Source organism: Balaenoptera physalus, assembly GCF_965194825.1.
Source record: "Balaenoptera physalus genome assembly, chromosome: 3".
In the NCBI taxonomy this organism is placed as follows: domain Eukaryota; kingdom Metazoa; phylum Chordata; class Mammalia; order Artiodactyla; family Balaenopteridae; genus Balaenoptera; species Balaenoptera physalus.
In genome coordinates, this window is record NC_138890.1 from 120,390,688 (window position 1) to 120,418,646 (window position 27,959).

Below are 27,959 nucleotides of genomic sequence, written 5' to 3' on the forward strand. Positions count from 1 at the left end.
TGGCTGGGAAGTTCTGATTCATCTGCCATATTCACCAGACATTGCACCTTTGCATTTGCATTTATTTAGGTCTTTACAAAATTCTCTTAATGGAAAACATTTCAATTCCCTGGAAGACTGTAAAAGGTACCTGGAACTGTCCTTTGCTCAAAAAGATAAAAAGTTTTGGGAAGATGGAATTATGAAGTTGCCTAAAAAAAAGGCAGAAGGTAATGGAACAAAAGGGTGAATACGTTGTTCAATAAAGTTCTTGGTGAAAATGAAAAATGTGTCTTTTATTTTTACTTAAAAAGCTAAGGCACTTTTTGGCCAACCCAATATATCTCTCTAATAGGTACAAGTGAAAAGTTACTTTGCTTGCCTCAAGAAAGAATTGAGTTAAATTAAAAAAAAAAAAACAAAAAAAACCCCCAAAACTAGACTACAACCCAGTAAATAATGAGCAAAGAATATAAACAGATAGATCACAGAATAGTCAAAAAGCTCTTAACCTTTGAAAAGATTCTCAGTCTCACTCATAGGTAGAGAAATGTAAATTAAAACTGCCCTGAAATATGATCTCTTGCCTAGCAGATTGGCAAAAATCCAAAAGTTGGATTTGGATAACACACTCTATTGATGAAGCTGTTAGGAAATAGGCACTTTTACATATTGCTAATGAGACTGCAAAATGGCAGACACCTTATGGAGGAAAATTTGGCAATATCTAACAAAATTACATATGCATTTACCTTTCAAAGTAGCTCATTTCTAGAAGTTTGCACTGAAGATGCACCTACTCAAATAAAAAACAACATAAGCAGGTTATTTATTGTGACATTATTTGTAATATTAAAAGATTAGGGGACTTCCCTGGTGGCGCAATGGATAAGAATCTGCCTGCCAATGCAGGGGCCACAGGTTCGAGCCCTGGTCTGGGAAGATCCCACATGCCGCGGAGCCACTAAGTCCGTGCGCCACAACTACTGAGCCTGAGCTCTAGAGCCCGTGAGCCACAACTACTGAGCCCAGGCGCCACAACTACTGATGCCCACACACGTAGAACCCGTGCTCTGCAACAATAGAAGCCACCACAATGAGAAGCCCATGCACCGCAACGAAGAGTAGCCCCCGCTCATCACAACCAGAGAAAGCCCACACACAGCAACAAAGACCCAATGTAGCCAAAAAAAAAAAAAAAAAAAAGATTAGGAACAACCTAAATGTCCATAATAGTTGACAAACTATGGGATAGTCACATAACGGGGTACTATGTAGCTAATACCAAAAAAAATGAGAACGATCTCTACATATGGAATGATTGCCAGGAGGTATTTATTAGATGAAAAAAGCAAGATGCACAAATGTAAAATGGATGGCTAGCGGGAAGCAGCTGCATAGCACAGGGAGATCAGCTCGGTGCTTTGTGACCACCTAGAGAGGTGGGATAGGGAGGGTGGGAGGGAGGCTCAAGAGGGAGGGGATATGGAGATATATGTATATGTATAACTGACTCACTTTGTTGTACAGCAGAAACTAACACAACATTGTAAAGCAATTATACTCCAATAAAGATGTAAAAAAAAAAAAGCAAGGTGCTGAGCAGCATATATTAGTACATAAATAAATAAATAGATATATAAAATACTATATATTACACACTATATATTAGTATATATAATAGTATATATTATATGCTATATATTAGTATATATTGTAATATATTAGCATATTATATACTATATATTAGCATATATATTGCAATATGTATTATATGTAAATATAGATTGTGTGTATATATGTACATATATAGCTATAGATATAGATGTAGATATATATAGCTATATATGTGTATATATGTATATATGTGTGTATATATAAACACGTGTATGTATATACATACACGTATATATGTATATATATACACATATATACATACATATATATACACATATATACATATATACATACACGTATATGTATATATACACGTGTATGTATATACACATATACATATACATATACATATATATATACACATATATATCAACAAAGAAACACTGGAAGTATATACCTGAACTTAATCAAAATAATGATGACTTAGAAGGGGTGGATGGAACAGGGTAGATAAGAAAGGGGTAGAACCAAGACTTTTTTTAGCACATCTTTTCAAATAGTATATGTTTTATGTGTTCAAAAATTAAATTAAAATTAATCTTAATACTGAATATTAACGGGAATAAATGACCCTAATTGTATATCAAATCAGTAACATAAAAGCAAAGAAAAATAATTATCTAAATGACTTTCAACACAGTACTCTAAGTTTACATATGTGCTTAAGTCAGATATATTTTAAGGATCTAAAAACTTCAAAAAATCTTTTACTTTACTCAGTAATTTTAATGGTAGTAGTATTGAATTGTAATTCAAACAGAGAAAGAATTCCAAAGCCAGCAACCTACTATGGAAAGAGGAGACCCTTATAGAAGCTGGACCGCAATTCTGGCTTTTATCCAGAGCCGAAGGGCACCCCAGAGATGGGCTAGGACGGGAGCAGTGCAGCGACCTGCCCAAGGCCACACACGTCTAACCAGGTAGGAAGTTCCCGGCCCAGCACACAGCCATGAAGGACACAGGCCCTTGTGAAGGACATCAAGCTCTGCCAGATTCCACCCGTGGATTGCAAACAACTGTTAGTGTTCATGGAGAGGCAGCGGGGAAGCAGCTCAGCCCGGTCTGGCACCTGCAGAGCTGTGCTCCGGCTCCCACCCTGCAGGCTCCTATGCGAAAACTCCAGCCGGACAAAAAGCGCTGAGACAGCAGAGCTTCAGGGCCTGAGGAAGGAAATCTTGGAGCAACTTAGCACCTAAAGGCCTGAAGGAAGGCAGGAGCACCAGAGAGTGTCTGGTGGGGCCTGGGAGACTTGACAGACGGGGAAGTGATTGCTTCCTACATGGGGTCTGGGCCACCAGGAGGACGCTGAGCTTGAGGAAGAACCATAGCCCTTGTAGAGACCAGGACCTCCCCAAGCCTCTCCATCCTGCGGAAGAGACAGGCCTCTGCCTTCGTGAAAACTCCTAATAAATAAGCCATTTGGCTCACCCAGCACCTGTAGGCAGGACTCACTCACTCGTTCAAAGGCCTTTAAGGAAATGTCTTACGAGTGATTTGGCACATGACAGCAGTGGTGGCTCATTCACGCCCACCAAACTGCCCTGCCCAACTTCCGCACCTTCAGGCCTGAGCAGGCTCCAGGAGAACACACAGAGCAATTAAATCACCACCTAACTAACTCCCTTCCTCATCAGGTTGCTGTCTGCCACCCTGCCCCATCCGGGAGTGAGGGCGTGAAGTCACCCTGCACTCCCAGCATTGGCCACACTCAGCCAGAGGGCTGGGCACCCCGCTGAGTGAAGCAAGACACAGATAGCCTATCCAAGCAGTCACATGCTTCGCGCAGCAGGAATCTCCGCCCACCCCCCCAAAGCATTCCTTACTAGCAAAAGCTGCATCCATATCCTCCCCTTTGTTCCTGCTGGGGTACTCAGATTGGTGGCAGCATGCATGATACTCCAGGAATTCCAGGTATGCAAGATCTCAGGAGGGCTCATGGCATGCAGCAGCCCAACCATGCATGGTTGCCCACTAACAGTGAGAGGACATTTCACCCCTCCGGCCCAATCACCACCCCCACAGTGTGCTTCCCGACCTCTCTTTCCTTTGGAGAAGCTTCTACACCAGAGGCTCAGGGATCTGCGTTTCCTGTGTCCAGGGTGGCAGCTGGCAGAGCCCAGCCCACCACACTGACTGGTCCATCAGGGGCTGGAAGGCACTGAGAGGAAGGAGCCCTGTCTGAGGCAGTTTTCAAACTTCTGCCCACTTGGACAATCTCAAGCATTTTCCATTTCAACCCAGCTAGTGTTTTCCTCTATTCTGCCTTATCCTGATAAATGTCTTTGATGCTTCCAGTTGTAGACATGTAGCCGTTGACCTCTTCCAACACAAAACCATGCCTTTCTTTAAAAATGAGTCCAAATTTCCCCAGTCTGGAAATACAGGAGGAAAGGGCAGGAGGCACGACCCTGCCTTTGTTTCCACACTCCCTTGGGGCTCTCTCATGAATCACGTGCAGAGTTGCCTAGAAGGCTAGGACTGGGCAACTGTGTGAAGCCCCCATCAGTACTGGGGTCTAACTGGGGACCCACATCCTACCCCTCAAAGACCTTTAGCACAGGCTGGGATGTGTAAACAGGACCCTCCAGAAGGCCTTGAAGTCACAAACAAGGAGCTCATGATCCCAGATAATCTAGCCCACAAGGTGCTGCCTCCACAGTTTCCCTCTGTTGTCCTCACAGGAAGTGTTTCCCAGATTCCCAGACAATAAACTTTACCCCCCTGGAGATTTGGATGCATTAGGCCAGTCTGAAATGGGACTCAGGAATTTAACTTTTTCAACAATCTTCTTGATTCTTATCATCATGGATCCTTGCAGTTCCAACCAAACTACCATCTCTCTTCTGCCCACCTAAGGCTGCCTTCCGAGGTCTACTTCCTATCTCTGGATGCATTCCTTTCCTGTGACCTGCCCTGGAATAATGACCCCCTTCAGGAGAAACCCACCACTCACATGGCCTCAGTCCTCTACATATTAACCAGAAGGCCAACAGTCACATCACACAAGGTTGTCACAGAGCCCACCTTAACTTTTTTTTTTACTTTTTTTCAAATTGAAGTACAGTTGATTTATAATGTGTTAATGACTACTGTATAGCAAAGTGATTCAGTTATACATATGTACACATTCTTTCTTTAATATTCTTTTCCATTATGGTTTATCATAGGATATTGAATATAGTTCTCTCTGCTATACAGTAGGACCTTGTTGTGTATCCATTCTATACATAAAAGCTTACATCTGCTAACACCAACCTCCCACTTCATCCCTCCCCCAACCCCCTCCCCCTTGGCAACCACCAGTGTGTTCTCTACGTCCGTGATTCTGTTTCTGTTGCATAGATAGGTTCATTTGTGTCATATTTTAGATTCCACATATAAGTGATATCATATGGTATTTGTCTTTCTCTTTCTGACTTACTTCACTTAGTATGATAATCTCTAGTTGCATCCATGTTGCTGCAAATGGCATTATTTCATTCTTTTTTATGGCTGAGTAGTATTCCATTGTATATATGTACCACATCTTCTTTATTCATTCATCTGTGGATGGACATTTAGGTTGTTTCCATGTCTTGGCTACGGTGAATAGTGCTGCTATGAACACAGGGGTGCATGTATCTTTTTGAATTATAGTTTTGTCTGGATATATGCCCAGGAGTGGGATTGCTGGATCATATGGTAATTCTAGTTTTAGTTTTCTGAGGAACCTCCATACTGTTTTCCACAGTGAGCGCACCATCTTACAATCCCACCAATAGTGTAGGAGGGTTCCCTTTACTCCACACCCTCTCCAGCAATTTGTTATTTGTAGACTTCTTAATGATGGCCATCCTGACTGGTGTGAGGAGGTACCTCATTGTAGTTTTGATTTGCATTTCTCTAATAATTAGCAATGTTGAGCATCTTTTCATGTGCCTACTGGCCATCTGTATTTCTTCTTTGGAGAAATGTCTATTTAGGTGTTCTGCCCATTTTGGGGTTGGGTTGTTTGTTTTTTTGTTGTTGAGTTGTATGAGCTGTTTGTATATTTTGGAAATTAAGCCCTTGTCAGTCTCATCATTTGCAGATATTTTCTCCCATTCTGCAGGTTGTGTTTTCATTTTGTTTATGGTTTCCTTTGCTGTGCAAAAGCTTGTGAGTTTGATTAGGTCCCATTTGTTTATTTTTGTTTTTATTTCTATTTCCTTGGGAGACTGACCTAAGAAAACATTGGTATGATTTATGTCAGACAATGTTTTGCCTATGTTCTCTTCTAGGAGTTTTATGGTGTCATGTCTTATGTTTAAGTCTTTAAGCCATTTTGAGTTTATTTCTGTGTATGGTGTGAAGGAGTGTTCTAACTTCATTGATTTACAGGCAGCTGTCCAGCTTTCCCAACACCATTGCTGAAGAGACTATCTTTTTCCCATTGTATAATCTTGCCTCCTTTGTAGAAGATTAATTGACCTTAGGCGTGTGGGTTTATTTCTGGGCTCTCTATTCTGTTCCATTGATCCATATGTCTTTTTTTGTGCCAATACCATACTGTTTTGATTACTGTAGCTTTGTAGTATAGTCTGGAGCCTGGGAGGGTTATGCATCCTGCTTTGTTCTTTTCTTCAGGATTGCTTTGGCAATTCTGGGTCTTTTATGGTTCCACATGAATTTTAGGATTATATGTTCTAGTTCTGTGAAAAATGTCATGGGTAATTTGATAGGGACAGTGTTAAAGAGGCCAACTTTAAATGCCCTTCTCCTCACCCCACTCCAACTTTTCAGATGGAAATTGGATGAACACATACTTACCTTCCCCCTCAGCTTTCATCCTCTGAAAACTGTTCATTGGCCTGCCCATTCCTCCATAGCTCATAGAAATACCAAAGGGACCTTACCTCGTCCCTTCAGTTTCATTAGAATTTGTTGATTGGGTTAGTCCACTTAACTGACCTCCAGAGGAGGGCAAAGACATCACAAGAAGGGGTTTTCATAGTGTAGAGGCAGCATGGTAGCACCTGGCGTGGGTAGTTCCACCTGAAGTTGCTGAACTCATCACTATTTTCATACCTCCCAACGCCATAGGAGGAAAATCTGGAGTAAGAATTCTTATGCTCCTGATAATGTTTGGTGTTCAAAACAATACATGAAAAGATGCTCAACATTATCAGTCATTAGGGAAATTGAAATCAAAACCATAATGAGATACCACTTCATACTCAGATGACAATAATAATAACAGAAAATAAGTGGTGGTGAGGATGTGGAAGAATTGAACTTTTGTACAGGACTGGTGAGGATATAAAAAGGTGGAGCCTCTGTGGAAAACAGTGTTCAGTTCCTCAAAAACTTAAAGTTCATGTATGATCCAGCAATTCCATTTCTAGGTGTGTACCTAAAAGAGTTGAAAACAGGTACTCCAACAAATACTTGTACATGAATGTTAATAGCTACACTATTCACTACAGCCAGAAGGCAGACACAACCCAAATGCCCATCATGAATACACTGTGGCACATACATACATGGAATATTATTCAGCTCCAGGAAGGAATGAAGTACTGATACACATTACAACGTGGATGAATCTCTAAAACAGCATGCTAAATGAAAGAAGGCAGACACAAAAGTTCACATATTGTATGATATGACTTATATGAAATACCCAGAAAAGGTAACTCTACAGAGACAGAAGCAGATTGGTGGTTGCCAGGAGGTACGGAGGAGGGAGGGAGTGGGGAGTGACTACTTACTAGGTATGGGGTTTTATTTGGGGTGATGAAAATATTTTGGAATTTGATAGAGGTGGTGGCTGTACAACGTTGTGAATGTAACAAATGCCACTGAATTGTTCACCTTAAAACGGTTAATCTTATACGATTAATTTCACATCAAAAAAAAGTTAACACATATAAAGAAAATAAGTAGCAGACCACCAGATGGGTTTTCAGAAGCTATCATCCTTTGCTAGAACCTTGATAGGCAAAGAATGCATCTTCATATGACTAAATGATTCGTCCCAGCTCAGCTGCCCACGATTCAGTCCTGCAATAAACATCTCACGCTTGGGGACCCCTTTCATTGTTGTGGCTTCGTCTGTTCCCACGTGGCTGAATACTGCGGAGACTGATGGAGGTAAGGCAGACTTCCCCAACCAGAAGGTCCAACTTATACTTAAGCATGGCTAACTGCCATTTAAGTTTACTAGCATATAAAAGTAAAATGCCCAGTTACAAACCCTAACTTTGAGCCATTAAAAATGCTCTTGATTATATATGAGAACTTGTAAGTGTTTAATTCTACCTAGAAGTTTCAGCTTAATCATTTTAAGCAAATAACAGCAGAAGGAAGTGGTGATAATCTACCCTTTGTTCTAATTTTAAAATGTGAATAATTAACCTTCCAGGAAAAAAAAAGCAGAATTTTAAGAGCAGTTCAGTCCAATAAATGTCCAGTTTAGAAATAGATCAGTCCTGCTGGTACAGACTGTTACCCCTGATTTATTGCAGTGGCAATTCCCATGAAATCAGTCATTACTTCAGTTAAACTATTGGAGCATTAACGCCCTTAAATTCTGCTTTCAGGCACTTAAATGCTGGATAATACTGATTTTTATGGGGATTATGGCTTGTGGTAAAAGGCCTAAAATGTTCATTTTTGCTACATCAAATTTTGTTAACAAAAATGCTAAGTTCCTACAGACTTTAGATTCTAAAAATCAGTTTTTCCTGGGTAGAACTGATAATACTTAGTGATTATTTTTTAAGGTTTATATCTAGAAGTAAATATTTATTATTGCACCCAACTATATAAATGCTTTTGTTCAGCAATAGCTTTATAAGAATAAAAGTTGGTGGTCCAGAAAGTCGGGCACCTTATAGTACAGACTCATCCCTCATGAACCTCTCCTTGAGAATCTAGTTACCAAAGTTCACCAAGAAATTTCTTCTCCAAAAATGTCACATCAGGGCTTCCCTGGTGGCGCAGTGGTTGAGAATCTGCGTGCCAATGCAGGGGACACAGGTTCGAGCCCTAGTCTGGGAAGATCCCACATGCCGCGGAGCAACTAGGCCCGTGAGCCACAACTACTGAGCCTGGGCGTCTGGAGCTTGTGCTCCGCAACAAGAGAGGCCGCGACAGTGAGAGGCCTGCGCACCGCAACGAAGAGTAGCCCTTGCTCGCCACAACTAGAGAAAGCCCTCGCACAGAAACGAAGACCCAACACAGCCAAAAATAAATAAATAAATAAATAAATAAATAAATAAATAAATAAATAAATAAATAAATAAAATTAAAAAAAAAATGTCATATCACTATAAGAAGGCTTTATGCTGGTAACTGCCCCAGTGAAAATTACCTAGTTACCCTAACTACCTTCTTTCAGAATGAAAAAAAAAAAAAAAGAAAAAAGGAATAGGGAAAAGAGGAAGAAGGAGGAGAGGGAGAAGAAAGGGAAGAAGAGGAGCAAGAAATAATAAAGAAATGAGGAAAGTAATCTGGTTTCTCTGCCCCAGAAGCAATGAACATTGGAAACCCAATGGGCCAAGCTAAACATTAACCAGTACTTTTGGTTGGCCTTTGACAGCACAGGGTAGAGATATGCACTTGGCTTTCAGAAACTAGCTAGATGGGTTCAAAGCCCAACCTCACCATTAGAAGCAATGTGACCTTGAATAAGTTAATGAGCCTTTCTGAGCCTCTGCTTTTTCATCCAGCAACACGAACGATCCCCCCCCACCTCCCACAGTAGGAGGCGTCAATGAGAGAAGCATCTTGGATTCCCAGCCAGAGGCACTCTGCCTCTCCTGTGGTCTGAGGCACTGACAGCTTAATCTGGAAGGTTTGTTATTGATGTTGATACTACACCAGGAAGTCAGGACATAGCCGATTCTGTTGTATTTTTTATTAGAAAAACAAATTAAATAGTGATTGATTCTATAAAAAATTGAACTGGAGTCCATGGCTCATGGTGGGGAAGGCTCAGAAGATGGAGACAAGGATGTGGAGGCAGCAGTTTCTTTTTCTTCGTATCTGGGAGGCAATTCGGATGAGAGATAGGGAGTGTGTGAGGTCTCGGAGGATGAAGCAGTCCCAGAAATAGTATATATAGATTCACAATCTCTCTCAGAGGCTGCGCCTTGGCCCTCAGGAGTTGGGATCCTATGAAGAAGGAGAGAGAACATGAAAGGGAGCAGAGGCACTGAGTCACATGCCTTAACTACCAGGTTCTTTTCACATGTTTAATTAGATGCATTTGGAAACATTTGCAAGGGTCTCCAGAGTAATTTCTTCCATATTCTATTCTGCAGAGATATGTTTTGATTTCTTACCCCTTCCTGTCCTTAGAGCTCATGGTTACTTTAAGACTGTCTCACTCCTGTTGTCATTTCCCTTGTCACTGAAAAGACGTAGAGTACAAACACACAGATGCCTTCTGAAAAGAACATGCACACACACAGTTACTCTTCTCTGCTATTTCATCTTCTGAGACAGCTAATGGAAGGTAGACAGACTTATGCAAAGAGAAAATTAAATCATTAAGCCAAAAACTTGAAGGAAGGCAGGAAGATGTACTGGTTAATGGAGTGGGGTCTAGCAAAGGGCAGACCTGCATCTGAATTTCCACTCTGCTGCTTTCTAGCTGTCTGATCTCAGGCAAGTTACTTAACCTCTCTAAGCCTCAGTTTCCTCATCTGTAAAATGGGGATGATGACAGTGCCTACCTTCTAAGTAACTATGAGAATGACCTGAGGTAATGTAAGAAAAGGCAGACTCTGGCATAGCAACAGCAGTAGGAGTAGTTTTTAGCAGCAGTAGAAATAGACATTTATTTTAGGGCTCTGGGAAGTTCATCACTGGAGAAAAGAATACAAAAATTCACTAAGAGAATTCTACAAATGTCCAGAACCTAACCTCCCTTTCACCCACACAGGGGAACTCCTGCATTCATCCCTGGTCAGATCTCCAGCTCATCATCTGGTTTGAAGTACAAGAACATGTGCCGTGAAACATGAATGACCAGGTATGGCAGCCCCTGTCCCTAGCACACTCATGACATCTCTCAGGTCCTGCTTCTCACTGCTTTCAAAAATGCACGTGTCTCAAAAGTCACTTTTCACTGAGTCCTGCTTTGCCCTGTGAGATTTTCCAGTGATCCTGCCTCCACTTCCTACGCCCTGGTTTCCCATTTGGGAAGGTACGGAGCCTTTTCCAGCCCTGCTCGTCCCTGATGCTTCCCAGAACTCCTTCCTTTCACGCTTTCCCCGCCCGTGCATTCTCCACAGGTCTCTGAGGCCTTGCCCTCTTGGTTTCAGCAATCTCTTTGCCATTTCACCTCCAGTACCCCATCTCTCTCCCAAGACCTGGCCCATCCGGTCTACCTCAAAGGCCCACACCTCGCTCTCCCTCTACTGCAAGCCAGCTCACCACCTTCTCCCACTTACACAGGCCCCGTCTCTGTCTTCCTCAGTCAGGGACATTCCCTGTCCCTGTCACTCACCCTTGACATCATGATCTCTGCTCTTCGTCCCTGCCGTCCTCCACAGCAGACATCCACACACACTCCTCCCTTTCTGACCACCCCAGTCCCAGGCTCCTGTCACCTTCAGCCTGTCCATGAGAGTAGGCTTCCCACTGGTCTGGTCAGCCCCAGCCTTTCCCCATCACGAGCTGTGCTAACCACTGCTCGGATCCTGTTGCCGTGACTCCACAGCCTTCAATGGCATCCCTCTGCCTCAAGGAAAAACACTTATATTTACACTGTTTAATCTGACCCCAGGTACGCCTCCAAATTTGTGGCATGTGGAAAGCATGGGGGCTGGGGATGGGAGTCTCATATTTCTCTTCGGTCAATCTGAGAAGGCTCTGAGGCCCAGGGAACAACTTAATATTGAGGGGAGAAGCCTGGCGTGGTCAAGTCAGGGTGCAGGTTGATTTTAGCCAGCCACTCAAGTACGTCCATTAGATACTGAAATGCTCTGTACCTGCTGGAGGTCCCCTGGGACCCTCACCCCTCCCACAATCTAAAGCAGCAAAGCCTAACTTAGCAGGGGCCTCCTGGGTTCTGCTCCAGCGCTCGGGACGGCTGATGGGTTTGTGCAGCACTCTGAGGATAAGCCCCGCTAGGACCACATAAAGATGCCTGGAGAAGGCTGCATATTAACCCGGCATAACCACTTCTATAATTTTTAACTTATGTGCTGCCCAAAGTTTCCTGAAAAGTCCTAGGAATATTAAGGCAATAATTCTGGCATAATGTCAGCCAAAAAGATACTCACACTTGGATGGCTACACCTCTACCATAGCCTTAAAGCTGATTTGGCCTGAATGTAGACATAGGCCTGAAAAGGTTAAACTTTCCCACTCTTGACGTTCAAACGGAAAGTCTTACCTATAGTTAAAAAGACTGTAATATGAAGGTGGATTTTCATCTGGGAGCAAACTGTCAGCCCCAGGACTCCGAGTAGCTTCAGAAACTGAAGACTCAGGAAAGTAAGGTGGCGGAGGGGGTGGAAATATGATCACGGCATCACCTAAGGAAACACAACATTTCATTGACAATAGATGAGTAATAAATGCAAGCAAATGAGCAAGAGCCAAAGAAATTAATTATATATTTGGCCCATCTATAGAAAAGGTCAAGACACCAGAATTTAAAAGTGAGCCTATCCAATTTACAGAGACGGAGAGCAGAGGTTGCCAGGGGCTGGAGGCTAGGGCGACTGGACTTAGTGTTTAACGCAGGCAGGGTTTCTGTTCAGGATAATGAAAAACTTCCGGGAATTGATCACGGTGGTGGCTGTACAACATGGTGAATGTACTCAATACCACTCCACACTTTAAAATGATTCAACTGGTAAATTGTATGTTATGTCTATTTTGCCACATTAAAAAAAAATAGTGGGCCTATATTTCATAGCAAGTCTGAGCTAAAGCATGTCTGTGAAGCATTTGCTAACAATGTTCCTTACCTCCCCTGGGATGTCTGCTGCTACAAAGCTTTTCTCGTTTTCTACTTACAATTTTAATTCTTCAAAAGTTAGCTGTTGGATAAAGTGCCTCCGTTCCTCAAATGCAGTTTCAACCTCTGAACAAATGACAGTACAGCCACAATACAGCCCATCATCCCTATTTCCATACTTGTGGTTTATGCACTTGAAGAGTTTTTTTATCTACCAACGTTTCTTCCAAGCTTTACAAAAGAAAGTCAAACTCAAAGAAAAGCTAGGGGGTTTTTTTGTTGTTTTTTGGGTTTTTTTGCATTTCTGTTGGTACTGTTCACTCCAGAAGACATCCCTGTGTTTGGGCGAGGAGAACTGCGGACCAGATGCAAGCTCTAACTTGATTCCAACACAAAATGTACCAGATGAGTTGCCCAGAACCTCCTAGACATGTGGGCACCACTACAAAGAGGTCTGAGGGCGGCGTCTGATAAGCTGGCAGCACCAAATGACAGCTCAGGAAGAATGAAAGAGGAAAGAGGACTTTACTTCCCCGCAGGGAGGAGACGCTTTGTACTGGTGGCAGAGCTGATGCTCACCTAGGTAGCTGCAGGGTTCTCTAAAGCTCCCGGGGTTCCACTTGCCAGTTCTCACCAAGCGTGGCCCTGAACAAGTTATGTGCCCTCTCTAGGCCTCCCTCGGCCACCACATCTGTAAACTGCAGGCTGTAACTGTACCTGCCTCAGAGGACAGGTAGGAGGACTGGATTTGCGCGCGGGGTTAAAACGGTGCTGAGCATGGAGCAAGCTCTCTCAACTGTAACACATCCTCAAAGGGACTTTCTTCACAACCACCAGCAAGTGGCACCTATTTGCATATCTGAAGAAACATTCCCAACTGGCAGTCTGGCCAGTGGTTCCACTCTCCACCTTGATGCCTCAGTCGCCTCCCCAGAGGTAACTCAGCCCTGCAGAAAATGCATTAACTCCATCTCTCCTTCTGCAAGGAGATGGTGGTTCAAGCTTTTAATATACGTCGCTAACCGAAGCTGGAAAAAGCATAGTGGTTGTCTTGGGATTCTCATTTAATTTTTTCAGAAGGTCTTGGTAGGTCAGAGGAAGGTAGGTTGAATGTTCACTTTAATTACACATTGTAGGACAAAGGATCTGGAAACAAGCCTCTAAAGCAGGCTGATCACCTATCAAACACAGACAAGGAAGTACTCAGAGTCTCCAGTTATCTCTGAGGCTTATCGATCCCTCTGCCAGGTCAGCTCCCAGCCCTCTTGCTCTCCCTGGAAAGTCCCATGCCCCTGGGGTTTCCCTTCCACTATGTCCTGAAAGACTTGATGTGCTCTGTGAGTTGACCATACACCTGCTTGTGCATCCAGGGTCCAGCACTAGGTGTGCCCACCATGCAGATATCATGCATCTTGGTTTATCTCTTCTGTCTTCCATTCTGGGAAGAGCTGCATTCTGGCACTTAGCCAAGAACTGCCTCTTAGCGCCCCAATTTCCCTCATAAGGCAGAGCTGACCATTGACAGACAATGCCTAGAGTCTTAACAATTGTACTAAAAGGCATGATTTCTAAAAACGTAAACCCTATTCCACAATACCAAAGGAGAGAAAGACAATGGGATAGATTTTCACAGGTTTGATAGGACTTAACAGTTATGTGGAAAAGATTTTAAACTATGCAGTGCCAACATTAGGACAGAACCGCCCAGGAGTCACTCCAGCACAAGCCCTGTTCCCTGCCGCCCCCCCATTCCAACCACCAGGAAGAAGGCTGGGCCCCAAAACTCCCTGATAGTAAACCCAAAGGACACACCTTGAAATGTTCCCAACTAAGTGGAAGACTATGAGCGTCTCATGAGTGTATTTACTTGGACCCCACTGTGTTCCCCGAAAGAACTAAGAACATCTATAATATTGGGTGAGCCCTTTCATCATGTAACGACAACCCAGGACACCTGGTGAAGGATGAAGCCTGCAGAAACAGAATTACACAAGTGCCTGGGGAGGGCGCTATGCAAGGGCCATAGCATATGCATGCCCACGGCCTCGGTTAGGATCCTGGCTCTGCCACTTGCTAGTTTGTGACCTTGGGCAAATTACTTGGGATCCCTGACCCTTGGTTTCTTTATCTTTAACATGGAGACACTAAGAGCATCTGCCTCAGTGGATTGTTGTAGGTGTGTATGAATTTCACACGACAGGCCCTTGACGAGTACGCGCTAAAACACCTAGATGGATATTTGGCCCAAGAATAAGCCCTATATATTTGTTAGCTATTATTAACATATAACTAATATTGATGTTGTCACCATAATTATATAAACGCACAAATAAGTAAGCTGGGAGCTTCAACCCTGCCTGAACACAAGGATCGCCTGTAAATCCATCTGCCCCTCCTTTCTGAGGCCAATACCATGCCAGGCCCACAGCCCAGGGAATCCCCACAGTGAGTACCACCAGCTCGACAGACAGCCCCACCCGCGAGAAACATCTCACTCGCCACCTTCCTTCCCTGTTCCTTCCACGGTTTCTGCTCTGTAATCCTCTTTGCCCACCCAGCCTTTTACATGTTAAGGCTGTGGCTTCAGAGTGGGAGACTGAAATAAAACAGTGATTTGCAAAAATGAGCAGCGATGGGGTGTTTTCTTTGTCTGTGTGAACGTGAGGCCAAAGCTACTGATATGGTTCTGTGGGGACCTGACTCTGGGAAATGGTGATCCAGCTCTTCTGCAGATCCCTGAGGACCCAAAGGGACTCTCTAGGCACTCCATGGAGGAAGGAAGCGACAGGTGCTGTCACCTTTCATCTTCGTCTATGCCACTGCTTCCAAACCTTGCTCCGACCCTGAAGCCAAGGATGAAATTACAGAAAATGAAGAATGATGCGGAAAACAGTACAGAAGACTCCCTCAAAACACGGAAGACCAATGGACTTGTGATAGATTCAGAATCCTAGATATTAGTGCTGACAGGAATCTTAGAAATGCAGTGCTCATTTTATAAATACATAAAGTAAGGCTAGGAGAGGTGAAGGACTTCCAAAGACAGCCAGTCAGGGATGACCAGGGAGGAGAACCCACGTTTCCAACAACCAGAAGTGCCGTAAGTGTTTGGTGTGAGAATAACAGGGGAAACAGGGTCACTTGGCAGGTACCTTAGGTTTTAGAAGGCTCCCAGGCTATCCTCAAGGAGCCTCTCACTTTCCTCTTTATTTGCTCTGTGACCTTAGTGAAGGTCACAAGTTAATGTCCCAATGCTTTTGCTAGATCATAAGGAATTGCTGGGAGGAAATGATGTGCTCAAGGATTCTTATGGGGATAACTACAGCAGCAGAACTGTGTCTGCGTGCATCTGCGTGCGTGTATGTGTGTGTGTTTGTGAGAGAGAGAGAAAGAGAGACACAGGGACAACGAGAGAGAAGGAGAAAGGGAATCTAGGCCAGACCCGGGAGCAGCTCAGTGAAGCCTTGATGCTACAGCCACGGTGATATGAACAAGAACACGAAGGACAGCCACCCACCTACAGTGACCTGGACGGGCTCCATGTTCTGGGTCTGTCTCTCTTCACTTTCAGAAGCATCCTGGCCCACATTCAAGTTGTTTCTCTTCTTAACATGGGCAACCACGAAGAAACACAATCCCACAAGCACAATCAAGGGTCCCAAGATCTGCAGGGACAGGAATCCACAGATCTGGGGCTCTGAGTCAGCAGTGTCTGTCTCATTCAGCGGTTCCTGCGCCCAGTCTGAGCCGCACCCGGGAACCCAGATGCCCAGTACACTGATGAGCATACCGCTCGTCAGGAACAGAAACCCAAAGATGAGACACTGGACAAACTGGCGGCTCTCCCCGCAGAGGAAGGCTCGGTCGGAGGCCCCCTGGTTGCCTCGCAGGCGCTCCTCACTTCTCTGAAGTCGTGCCCGGGAGCGGGCCAGGACCACAGCCCCCAGCCCAATCACGGCACACGCGGGCCCGGCGATCTTCAGCACCATGCTGCAGTCTGGGAGGGTTTCGTATTGGCATGCCTGGAACCCAAAGATGGACAGCAGGACTCCCACACACAGCAGGATGGCACCGATGACAAAAAGGAAGAAAATGAGCTTGGTGACACGCCTGTCTCCCTGGACCCCATCTGGCTCGGCAGCAGCTGCGGGAGACATGGCCAGAAGAGGCCACTTCCCCGAGGTGGGTGGGATGTGTTCCTTCCCTTCAATGGTTTCAACAACTCTGCAGACATAACCAAACACCAGATTAAAGTAGGCGCAGGTATTCCTGACCCGCCCTGTTCTTTTTCCCAGATCACACTAGGATGAAATCATAGGGAACAGAACTTTGTGCAACTGATACACTGTAGCACAATGAGCTGGTTCATGAGTCAGAGGAACTGGCATTCAGAAACTCCTGAATATGTAATTTTATAAAGATATGCAAGAAGGGCAAATGCAATTACCATGCACCTAAGAGTATCTTGAAAAATCAAAACCCATGCAACAAAAGTAACTGGGTGTGGCTCTTCCTGTTATAAGTCTTAACAGACTCACTTCCCCAGGCCAAAACAAAACAAAAACAAAAACATAAAAACAATGGGGAGTGAAGGAAGAACCACAGGGATTGTTTCTGATTTACAAACATCCCACATTTCATCACAGCTGCTATGAGTATTTCCAAGTCGGTAAATTTTCGTTCAGTAACTAACTTTCCATTTCCTATTTTAGACTGCAGCAACTTTCCATTCCATGCTTTATCCTAAGGCTACACCTACGGGAGACCCAAGTTTCAACTGAATGGGAAGGCGGTTCAGGAACACAGTGAGTTTGGTGGATTTTAAGTTAATTCTGTCAAAATGTGACTCTTGAGCTCTCAAACAGGCACACATTGGGGCTGCCCTGAAATCTGGTGGCCTGGCTGCTTGGTTCTGGGATAACCCACGGGGGTCTGGTAGCACCTTGTCCCCCAGGTGGGCAGGTGGCCTCTTGCTCACCCTCTTCCATGGTGCCACCCACTTCCACAAAAAGGTTTAGACCCAGTTAAAAATAAGCAGCCGATAAAATCACCAGTTACAAAACACTAAACAGCAACAGAACGTGACTTTGAAAGAAGAGTATACATGAAATCAAGTGGGAAAGCACCTTCCATAAGACCACCCAAGCCCGGTACTTCAAGGGTCTCATATATTAAAGGTATCCCGAGCAGTGGGTAAAGAATTGTCTACCTTACACACCCTGACTTTATTATCTAGTTATCTTGTCTTACTCTAATGAATGGAATATTTTTCCAGGACCCTTCAAGTTGGGGCACTCAAAAAGACAACCCAAGTGTAAAGAACATTTTCACTTGCTCAAGGAAAGAAAACTTTAAAAATATTTTGTGCCACTTGCATCCATGGTCACATGAAGGAGCTCAAGATTGAGTCGCTAAAGCCAAGGCCATCTTGACAAACCCAAATCGTGTCCAAGTAGGGTCAGGTTAGGTAAAGAAAGGAAACAACCGGTCTTATGCTAGGAAGTGCTTTTCCAGGAAAAAGTAAGATACAATCAGAAGGAAGTTGGAGAAAGAAGGAAATAGAGGTGGGAAACAAGCTTCCGCGTTAAACTTGGACAAACTATATTTATGAAGATGTAATTAAGCTGAAACGAACATTTAAAGTATTGCACAAATTAAAAAAAAATTCTGAGTCCTGTAATATCTTTTGCTGGTCTGAAGATATGAATGAGGGGTGACTCTCTGCCACAAAGTCCTATCAATTCATTGTACCTTGGGTTGATACCTTGACTTTGTCGTGAGTCACAAGGCTTCAACTGCCTTAAGGCAAATTCCCCAATACTAGTAAAGCCTAAAACTGGATCTGTAGCTTCCTTTCCATGGACTCGTGGACTAAGCACCTGGCATAGGTGTTAATCCCCCACCCAAGATAATACGTGGGTAGTTCGTTCTCTCTCCCCTCCCCCCCTCCCACAGATGCGCTCACAAACTGACTCAGAGACATCTTTTCCAAATACCAACCTACATTTCATTTCCCCAAAGCCAAATTCGCCTCCCCAACGCTGTTTCCCAAAGGACATTTCCAAATCAGTAGCGTGTCACCACGTCCAAAGCTCTCTGTGTTTGGGTACTGACGCAAAGAGAGGCAAAGTCCTTTACGGGAAAGAGCCTGGTGGGTTTAGGGAGCCGGAGCGCAACACCAGCCCGGAGAGCTCGGCGCGCGGCTCCCGCGGGCGCAGGTGCAGTGCGGCTCCTCCGCGCTGCGCCGCTCCTCCCTCCCAGCCTGGACCCCAAAGCTCAGCGCCCGCCCCGCGGCCACAGAGCGCGGGCTCCCGGGGTGCAGAGGAGCGCGGGGCCGGGAGCGCTTACCTGAGGTTCCGCCCTGCGAGGGCGCTGTAAAGCGCGGCGCCCGCCTCCACCCGCAGCCTCCCGGGCGGCGGCCCGCACCGCACACTCCCACCTGCGTGTCCAGGCGCAGAGGGCGGGCCGCGCGGTGTTTACGGAGGAGGCGGTGACGGCGCGGGCAGGGCAGGGCGGACTGGCGGGAGCTGGCCGCCGCCGGGTGCTGCCCTTCGGGGGCCAGAGGCGCGCCCGGCTCCGGGGTGGAGAGCGAGGGGCGGCGGACCGGGCGGCTTCCGCGTCCGTGACCGTGCGCGCGAGGAATCCGGGAAAATGCCCCCCTTCCTCCGCCTCCTCCTCCTCCTCGGCCCGTGGCCCTGCGGGCACGGGGCGGCAAGTTGGGGTTCTCCTGGCTGTCCCAACTCGCGAGGCGACGGTCGCGGTCCGGGCGGCGTGAAGGGAGCCGGTTCCCTTCCGGGCCGAGAGCCCAGAATTTGGGCCGGGGGTGGGGACGAAAGGGCAGCGCCTGTCCCCCTTTTTGGTGAGGCCGCCGCCCAGGCAGGGGTCCCCGCGTTCCCGCCGCCGCGCCCTCTGGGACGGGTGCACCCGGGGGCCTGTGGCCCTGCTGCCGCTCCGGAGACCTTGGCTGGGGTCACTGGGGCTAGCCCCTCGCCGCGAGCTCCCCGACGAAGAGGTTATAGAGACACCAGGTCACAGAAACGTGCGCTCCATTAGCGTGTGAGACAAGGGTCCTCCATGCCCGAAGCGTACAGGCATTCGGTCCTAGCTCCGAGACTCACACGTATGGTCGTCATGGTCGTCGCAGTCCCGGTTTGCCATCGAACCCCCTTCCCGGTTCTCAGTCGCTAATGATTTGCCGGACTTAAACTGCTCCCTTTCTCTGCCCTTGAACCGGGCGTTTTGGGATGGGTTTGCTAATCCCCGTGGTACTTGTAACCTGCCCCGTGACACGTGACATGGAATCAACTGTGCCAGTTTCCACATCAGAGGTCAGGGCGCTGTGAAAGGTGAGTCAAGAGCTCAGCCCAAAGAGGGGAGTGCCATGAGCCCTGCGGCCTTTCCCATCCCTGGCACTTCTCCCTGGAGTCCTATCCACTTTGCCTGTAATCAGCCCAGTCATGAGTTACCGCCAACTGCCTTAACTTTTTGGAAGTGCGAACACCTTGCATACCTGATACAGCAAGTTGTTCCCAATCGTTTTTCACTGCAGTAAAGAATGAGTTGGCTTAGCTGATTACAGAAGGGAGAAGGAGACTCAAAGAAGGGCTCAGAGGGAGGCAAACAGGGAATGGTGGCCACCACCTGGGTTCTGCAGGTTGGCGGGCTGGGTGGGTAAGACAGGGCTTCATAAGGGACGCAGACTGGGCAGGGTCTAGCGGGAGGGATTTGCTGGGCCACTTGACCCAGTGGCCAAAGATTATTACTATCTTGAATATCAACACCCCTTGCTCTGGGCCAGGTTCTGTGTTGCCTGCTTTACCTACATACAGCCTGTGGTTCTTTGCTGTGTGTCTCCAGCAACTCAGAGAAGGTTGCAGGCAGAAGGCAATAGGGGAGCTAAAAAGGTCATTTTTCAGCTGAGGAAACCACAGCCCAAAGATGTAAAGCGACCTCCACAGATGGTTAATGTGGAGCAAGGGCCTGAACCAGGCTGACTGTCCCTCCTGGGTACGTCTGTCACCCAAAGGACACACAATGCCACAAACTCAGAAAATGTCTTTTTATCCTGTGGCATTTTTATCCCTACAACAGAACAGACGCTATCCCAAGGACATTGTGGCAATCTGTGTCCGGGTGGAGCTATCCTGGTCAAAGTGTCAGGTTATACCACCTGCTGGAAGGGCCTCAGAGCACGCCCAGCTAACGAGCAAATAACCAGCAGTGGCGATCACACAACAGCAGCGGGCACGCAGCTTTCTAAGAACGCAGCCCTGACTATAGGATTTGCCTCCCTACACAGGTCTGCTAGCAATTCCTTTCTGTACAAGGGGGTTTCCTTTTCCTTTCCCTAATCATTCTTTCCTTCTCCCCTATTTGAAACTCAGTCTCTGGCCACGTCGTGTGCGGACCTGCAAGGGCCCTGTTGATACAGCTGCCCCTCTGGTGCCACATGACTGCAGGCTGGCCACACATGACAGATTTGAATGTACTGGCACCAAGGACAATCAGATTAGCCTCCACTTGGGATGTCTGCCACTTGGACTGTTTGTGTCTTTTGGAGCCTGTTTGACTAAATTAAACTCCTTGGAAACCAATCATCGGTCATGTATGAAAGACATACCCACCAGCATTCAAGGTGCTTGTCTTTGTAACCTGTTCTTAAGAAAGAGACTGAATGACCTTGTCACTATCTAAAACCTGGGGGCCTTTTCCAGCCCATGTGATAGTGAAAAAAGATCAGCCCAGGCCGAGTCCTTAGAAAAATAGCATCAGAACAAGCTTAAAAAATGGATGAATCTTGAATTCAGGAAGTGAATATGGAGGGTAAAGCTGAGGAATGCAGCAAAAGCTTGAGAGGAATGAGAAAGCAAGCACATTGACTATCTATCATTGCATAAGAAATTATCCCAAAATGTAGAGCTTTTTTAAAAATTTATTTATTTTATTTATTTATTTTTGGCTGCATTGGGTCTTCGTTGCTGTGCGTGGGCTTTCTCTAGTGGCGGCGAGCGGGGGCTACTCTTTGTTGCGGTGCGCTGGCTTCTCACTGTGGTGGCTTCTCTTGTTGTGGAGCACGGGCTCTAGGCGCGTGGGCTTCAGTAGTTGTGGCATGCGGCTCAGTAGTTGTGGCTCGTGGGCTCTAGAGCACAGGCTTGGTAGTTGTGGCTCACGGGCTTAGTTGCTCCGCAGCATGTCGGATCTTCCCGGACCAGGGTTTGAACCTATGTCCCCTGCATTGACAGGCAGATTCTTAACCACTGCGCCACCAGGGAAGCCGCCAAAATGTAGAGCTTTAAACAACAAAGATTTATTCTCTCACAGTTTCTGAGGGTCAGGAGTCTGGAACAACTTAGCGGGGTGGTTCTGGCTTGGGATCTCTCATGAGGCTGCAGTCAAGCAGCTTGCTGGGGCTGCATCGTCTGAAGGCCTGACTGGGGCTGGAGGACCTGTTTCCAAGGTGGCTCTCTCCCATGCTGTTGGCAGGAGGCCTCAGTTTTTCACTATGTGAACCTCTCCACAGAGCCGCTTGAGTGTTCTCATGACATGGCAGCTGGCTTCCTCTAGGGTGAGTAATCCAAGAGAGAGCAAATGAGGAGGAAGCTGTAGTGCTTTTTATGACAGTCTCTGAAGTCCCACACCATTGCTTCTGCTTTATTCTAGTCCTTAGAATTGAGTCACTAAGTCAGGGAGAGAGGGATTAGGCTCCACCTCTTCAAGGGGAGAGTATCAAAGAATTTGTGAACATATTTTAGGACTGTCACAGAGAACTGTGGTGATATTTGGGGGAAGAAGGGAAGAGCACTTCAGGCAGAGAAAACAGCAAGTGCAAAGGCCCTGAGACAGGAGCAGGCATAGCATATTCAAGGAAGAACAAGAAGCCAGGGTTGCTGGAGTAGGTAAGCAAGGGAGAGTGGAATAGGAGGAGGTCAGTAGGGCTTGGTGGGCTACTGTGAGTCCTTTTTTTTTTTTTTTCTGGCTGTGCTGCGCCACTTACAGGATCTGAGTTTCCCGACCAGGGATTGAACCTGGGCCCTCAGCAGTGAAAGTGCGGAGTCCTAACCACTGGACTGTCAGGGAGTTCCCTGTTGTAAGTACTTTGAGTAAGATGAGAAGCCTTTGGAGGGATTTTTAGCTGAATGTGATGTGATCTGACTTATTTTAAAAAAGAAAACGGAGGCTTCTGGGTGAGCATAGCCAGAGGAGGAGGAAGTAGAGATGAAGAGACCATTTAGGAGGCTATTATAAATAACCTGGGAAAGAGATGACCGTGGCTTGTGTTTGGAGGTGATAAACACAATTGGATTCTGTATATATCTCATATAATACATCTCGAAGATAGAGTCAACGGGGTTTTCCATGGACTGAATGTGGGTTTTGACTCCAAGGTTTTTGACCTGAAGAAGTGGAAACATGGTTCTGGCATTGCCCGAGACTAAAGGCAGGACAAGTTTGAGGGGGAAGCTTCACAGTTCGGTTTGGGACATGTTAACTTTGAGATGTCCATTAGACACCTGAGTGGAGAAGTTGAGTAGGCAATGGAATATATAGGCCTGGAGTTCAGGAATTCTGGAAGGAACAATTTCCTGTGGTCTGCCAGTGATGTTTATTACAAAATCAAGATGGCTGGGCCCATCCTCTGGAAGAGTTTACACATGCATATGTGGCTACTGAGGGCTCCAAGCAGGCATAAAGCAAGGGGCAGACTGATGCCTGACAATCCCCAGGGCACTGCCAACCTGGAGAAGCAGCTCAGGACAAGTGATTGGCTCAGGGTTCTAGAATTCAGTATGGCCATTTTTCAGGATTCACAAGATTGCAGAAAGACAATTCATCAGTTGAGTCTGCCAGCTTCTGGTTTCTCGTTTCTCTTTTGGTTGTTCTCTGGTTCTGCCCCCAATTAACCTTGGCACCCAGAGGCATGCATTCCTCTCTTCCAATTCCTGACATTTCTTGAGCCTCCCCTGGGGCTGGTGTACAGGAACTTGCTCTCGAGTGCTTGGTCTTGGATCCATGTTTCAGCTAATATTCCCAGGACTCCCAGTGACGCCTTTGAACCGAGCTGGGCCCCCTCCAGCTGCCTAACCCTGCAGAGAGTGCTGCAGTCAGGCGAGGCCGAGATTCTTGGGGCATTTTCTTCTGCCCCACCCTGATGTTAGATGTAGACCTGGGGCCTGAGAGCTATGTCTGGGGTGGGATTGACTGATTTAGCAAGCTTGAGTTGAGAGTTTCAATTTGGCCCCTTAGCTGACCTCAAGTGCAAAGATGAATTTTTCGCAGTTATTTTATTGCCTGGATTGGTGCTATTGATTTTGTGTGGCTGATAACAGCTCAGCTTGAGTGTGGCTAGTCAGAGCCAAGGGTGTGGAGCACAAGGAGTTGTCTGAGACAGAATGAAAGTGAGGATTTGCCACTTGGTCTTATCAGCAGAGGCCTCCACACTGTTGAGGGAGGGAGACCCCTTCAACAGAGGTGGCAGCATCTGGGCAGCAGACTAGAGGAGACCAGTGTGTTGACAGTAAGAAGTCTGTGGAAATGTAGTGGTCTCCTGTCTCCTGGCATCTACTGTTGGCTCCATCAAACACCTGCAGTTCACTGGGTCCCAAAGAATTAGTCATTCCTCCCGGCATTTATAACAAGGGGATGAGTCGGACCTCAGTTTAGATCTTGGCTTTGCCATTTACTAGCTATGTGACCTCAGGCAAGTAAACAACTTTTCTGTGCCTCAGTGTCCTCGTCTGTAATAAGGAAATAAACCGACCTACCTCAAAGGATGCCTGGAGGAGTAAGTTTCTGGCACGTGGCGGGCCATCAGTGGACGTATTCCGGCTAGTCACCTCGTCTCCCATCTGCGGCTCCTCCCCCATAACCTTCAGGAAGGTTGATCTGATGATGAATCCACAGAGAAGGTATAGAGATAGAAGAGGAGGGAGGTCAGCATGCCCAGAGAGAGCAAAGTGAGTTGTGTTGACTTCGAATGCTCAGTTTGCAATGGTTTGAGTCACTGCCAGCTCAGCTCACTTCTTCCTGAAGCACGTCTCCTAGTTATTTCTCAGCATCTCGCCGGTGTGTGTCACGTGATCTCAAAAACTAGCCGTCCAGGTGGTCACCCTGTGTTATCTGCCCTGTCGTTCTGCCTCTGCTCCACGACTGTCTGCAGCCACCCAAGCTTCTGGAAGGCGTCTTTGCTGCTGGTGTCCCTGGAGGGGTATGGGGACCCTGCCAGGTGCTCCCCCAGCCAGCCAGTGGCCGGAGTTTGGGGTTCTAACTGCCTAACCTCTCCCAGGTCCATCTGCGTGTCTCAGCCCCATCACTGCGCCCTTGGTTCTGCCCTCCACTTCCTGGCTGCCACTTATGATTCCAAAAAGGATTCAAATCAGTTTACAGTGTTTCGAAAATATAGCCAGATGGAATAAATATGAAAATAAATGAGAAAAAGAAGAGTGAAAGAAAAGGTTAAGTGTATTTCCTGCCTTGTTCAAACAGCTCGTTGCTAATGTGCAGGGCGGGCTGGGAGCCTTTCGATGTTATGCATTCAAGTCATTTACCCATTTTAGGATGAGATCTGGAAACTTGTCTGAGACACTTAGAGATGGCTCTCCAAATGGCCCAACCCAGACCCCTGGGAGTGGGCCATCTGACCACTGAGGGTCCAGCAGGCAGGGTGCAGCCTCCCTGGGTGGCATTGGTCATCTCCTCACAGTCACACACCTGAGCCCTGGCTTCTCCTGCAGCCACTGCTGGCCCAGAAAGTGAAGCAATAAGAATTTGGACACCTGAGAGCCGGGCATCTAAAAAATTAAAGGTGGTTCGGCAGGAAGCCACCTCCTGAGTGCCCCGGTCCCTTGTCAGTCACAGCCGCAGAATGCAGGTAAAGCTAGGGCTTGAGGCAGTGTTGATTCCAAAAGAAGGAAAAGAAAACTGCTCTTTGGGGTTTTTTCTTGTTAACCTACCTCACAGGGTTATTGAAAGGATTAAATGAATACAGAAAGACCTACTGTAATTTGTGCTTGGATGCAATTCGGGGAGAAATATTTCCTCCTGAATAGTGATTAACAGCGAACCCCTCCATAAAACCTGCTCTGTGTTTTCAGTGATGGCCATGTCTTACCCACTTGCCTTTCATGATAAGCCGATGAGGTAGGTATTGCCGTGCCCCATTTTACAGACTCACAAAGAGGTGAGCAGCTCCTGCCTTGCCAGGAAGTGGTTGAGCTGGGCTTGAGGCATCAAGCTTCTCCCGTCTCATGGATGAGCCTGAAGACCTGCCACAGCACCCTTCCTCGCTGTGCACGGGAGGTAAAATGGCTGTTTTTCAATGTCAGTTCAGAGTCATTCAAGGGCAAGCTAACAAACTCCCATTCATTCTTTAAGTCTCCAATTAAAGGTCATTTCCCCAGAGAGACCTCCTCATCTGAAGCAGCCCTGGTTCCCCACACTGTCTGTTGTTTTCATAGTACCTGGTATTTTTCATTCAGGGCACTAATCACAAGCGTAGTTATTTATTATCCCTTTGAAACCACTTCTCCCCCACCCTTTGCTGTTTGAACCACTGTGTCCCCTTCCGTCCTTCCTGTCCCTGCCATCACTGATCATCTCCTGTCGTCTAGCTAGGGTCTTGGCACCTGGCACTCAGTTCTCTTCCATTTCAAATCCTGCCTTAATCCTGGATGCTTTTACCCTCGCAGGGATGACACCTGGCCTTCTCTTCTCCAGTTCTTTGTGTCCATCCACCTCAGGGGATGCCTCCCGCCAGCTCACACTGGACCATTCCTGCTACTACCGTCCTGCACGACCACCCAGACCCTGCGCCTGCTCCAGCGGACTCCTCTCCTTTCTTCATGTCTTTCTTGTGTAGTTAGATTCCAAGGCCTGTGAGGTCAGTGGCGCTCTTTCTGATGCCCTACATTTCCAGGCCTGCATCTTTTCATACACCGTCTGCCAGCACGGCCTTTGCTCACTTGTGTGCTTTGCTCAGAGCCTGCACGTCTGCAGATGAGTGCTGCTTGTGAAAGAACAGCTCTGGACTCAATTGCTATCGTCGTCCCCAAACCCAAGGGCCCTCGGCAGTGCCTGGCAACCCAACCGCATTTTGCTCCTAGACTCACTTTCCGACGACGGTTTCAGCAGGTGGCCCAAGACCCAGGGAGACTTTTCCTCCCCTCCAGTGACGCCTCTGATGGTCCAAATCCCGGCCTGGCTAGCACGGTTCTTCAAGAGAAGACAACCATGGGTAAACCCTTGGCCAAACGGGCTCCACCTATGATGCCCCTGGCATGGGGTCCCGGGGTTATAGCTCTTGAATTTGTTCTCAAGTGCTTGGTTCCTAAAGCAGGATGGCTTCTAGGTCGAGTCAGGGGCTTCAAGCCCTAGGCTCCTGCTGTGCCAATGCCAGTTCTCCCTTCACAGTGACTTTGCCCTGACCCTGGACCCACGTCACCATTCTGGGCTCCCCTCACTTGGATGAGTTCTTCCTTGAGGGCTCTAGATATTTCCTGTCGAGGCCTAAGTCAGAAGCACCTCCATCCAACAGCGAGATGTAAGAGAGGAAAGATAATTTTCACTCTACTCTCCTGAGTTCTTGGCTGAAACCCTGTAATAAAAGAATATTAACAAGAGAAAAACAAACAGAAGTTTACTATCATGGATACCTCATGGATACATGGGAGATACCCACGGGAAAATGAGTAAGTCCCCAGGGTGGCCTAGAATTCAGGCTTAAATGCCATCTTAGTAGGGAAAAGGGAGGGGGAATGGTGGCTTCTTTGGGGAGAGTAAATGGTTTTTAGGGGGGGGTGAATGGGCCCTTAGAGGAATAGATGGGGGGGTGTGACAAAGTTTGTTGGGTTGTGGTGTTGACTTCTGGAACTTCTCTTCTATGATAAGAGTCAATCTTCTCTGACTGATGAAACTCCTGGAAAGGGGATTTATGACAATTGAGTTTCATTTGGAAGATCTGTCTTCAGGTAGACCAGGGGAGTTCAGAGAAAGCCTCTTTCTGCATTTGCTGTTTTTCAAGTGCCTACAGCACTAAGAATGATTTTTACACTTTAAATGGTTGAAAAAATGTTTGAAATGAGAATAGTTTTTGATGTGGAAAAATATATACATATGGTGTATATTTTTGCAAAGCAAAATATATTTATTTCAAAGAAATGTAGTATGGTGATTAATAAGAAATGCTCTTGTATAAAAATATTACATTAGGATAAAATTCTGTGGGGAGGAAGTATATGGAAATAAAAGTTTACAATAACAAAAAGCATGTAAAATATATTACTATTAAAGAAAAACTGGGACTTCCCTGGTGGCGCAGTGGTTAAAGAATCCGCCTGCCAAGGCAGGGGACACGGGTTCAATCCCTGGTCCG

General features: G+C 46.5%; 2 protein-coding genes across 7 annotated transcripts in view; one reads left to right on the forward strand and one right to left on the reverse strand.

The window, feature by feature from the left end:
* The window catches only part of LOC309658579 (uncharacterized protein), a 98,915-nt gene that overhangs the window by 23,733 nt on the left and 47,223 nt on the right, over positions 1–27,959 (forward strand). For 2 of the 5 annotated variants that reach the window (XR_014262275.1, XM_082457427.1), the window contains exons 1-2: positions 9,799–10,654; positions 17,305–17,397. Coding sequence is in view for 1 of the 5 variants with exons in the window: in XM_082457427.1 (XP_082313553.1) it covers positions 10,647–10,654; positions 17,305–17,397 (101 nt within the window). In the remaining 4 variants the exon portion in view is untranslated. Of the gene's footprint in view, positions 1–7,893; positions 9,473–9,798; positions 10,655–17,304; positions 17,398–27,959 lie in introns of those variants that run through there. The other 3 variants (XR_014262274.1, XR_014262273.1, XR_014262276.1) reach the window with 3 other exon arrangements.
* TMEM171 (transmembrane protein 171) lies at positions 9,521–19,854 on the reverse strand. Of its 2 annotated transcripts, none has more exons than XM_082457365.1 (4): positions 19,711–19,854; positions 16,110–16,816; positions 12,023–12,164; positions 9,521–9,792 (listed from the first exon to the last, which is right to left on the reverse strand). In XM_082457365.1, the coding sequence occupies exons 2-4, from the start codon at positions 16,747–16,749 to the stop codon at positions 9,597–9,599; spliced, it is 978 nt and encodes a 325-aa protein (XP_082313491.1). In that variant the 5' UTR covers positions 16,750–16,816; positions 19,711–19,854; the 3' UTR covers positions 9,521–9,596. The 2 variants fall into 2 exon arrangements, with proteins under 2 accessions (XP_082313491.1, XP_082313492.1); XM_082457366.1 differs by lacking the exon at positions 19,711–19,854 and adding an exon at positions 18,597–18,892.

Bases quoted from the DNA above. Each gene is read 5' to 3' on its own strand.
- TMEM171 (XM_082457365.1), bottom strand. From the start codon at position 16,749: ATGTCTCCCGCAGCTGCTGCCGAGCCAGATGGGGTCCAGGGAGACAGG. The intron at 12,165-16,109 runs GTGGGTGGCTGT...GTGTTTCCTTAG, and splicing joins GCCCGTCCAGGTCACTGTAG to GTGATGCCGTGATCATATTT. The intron at 9,793-12,022 runs GTAAGACTTTCC...CCTTCTTCATAG, and splicing joins TACAGTCTTTTTAACTATAG to GATCCCAACTCCTGAGGGCC.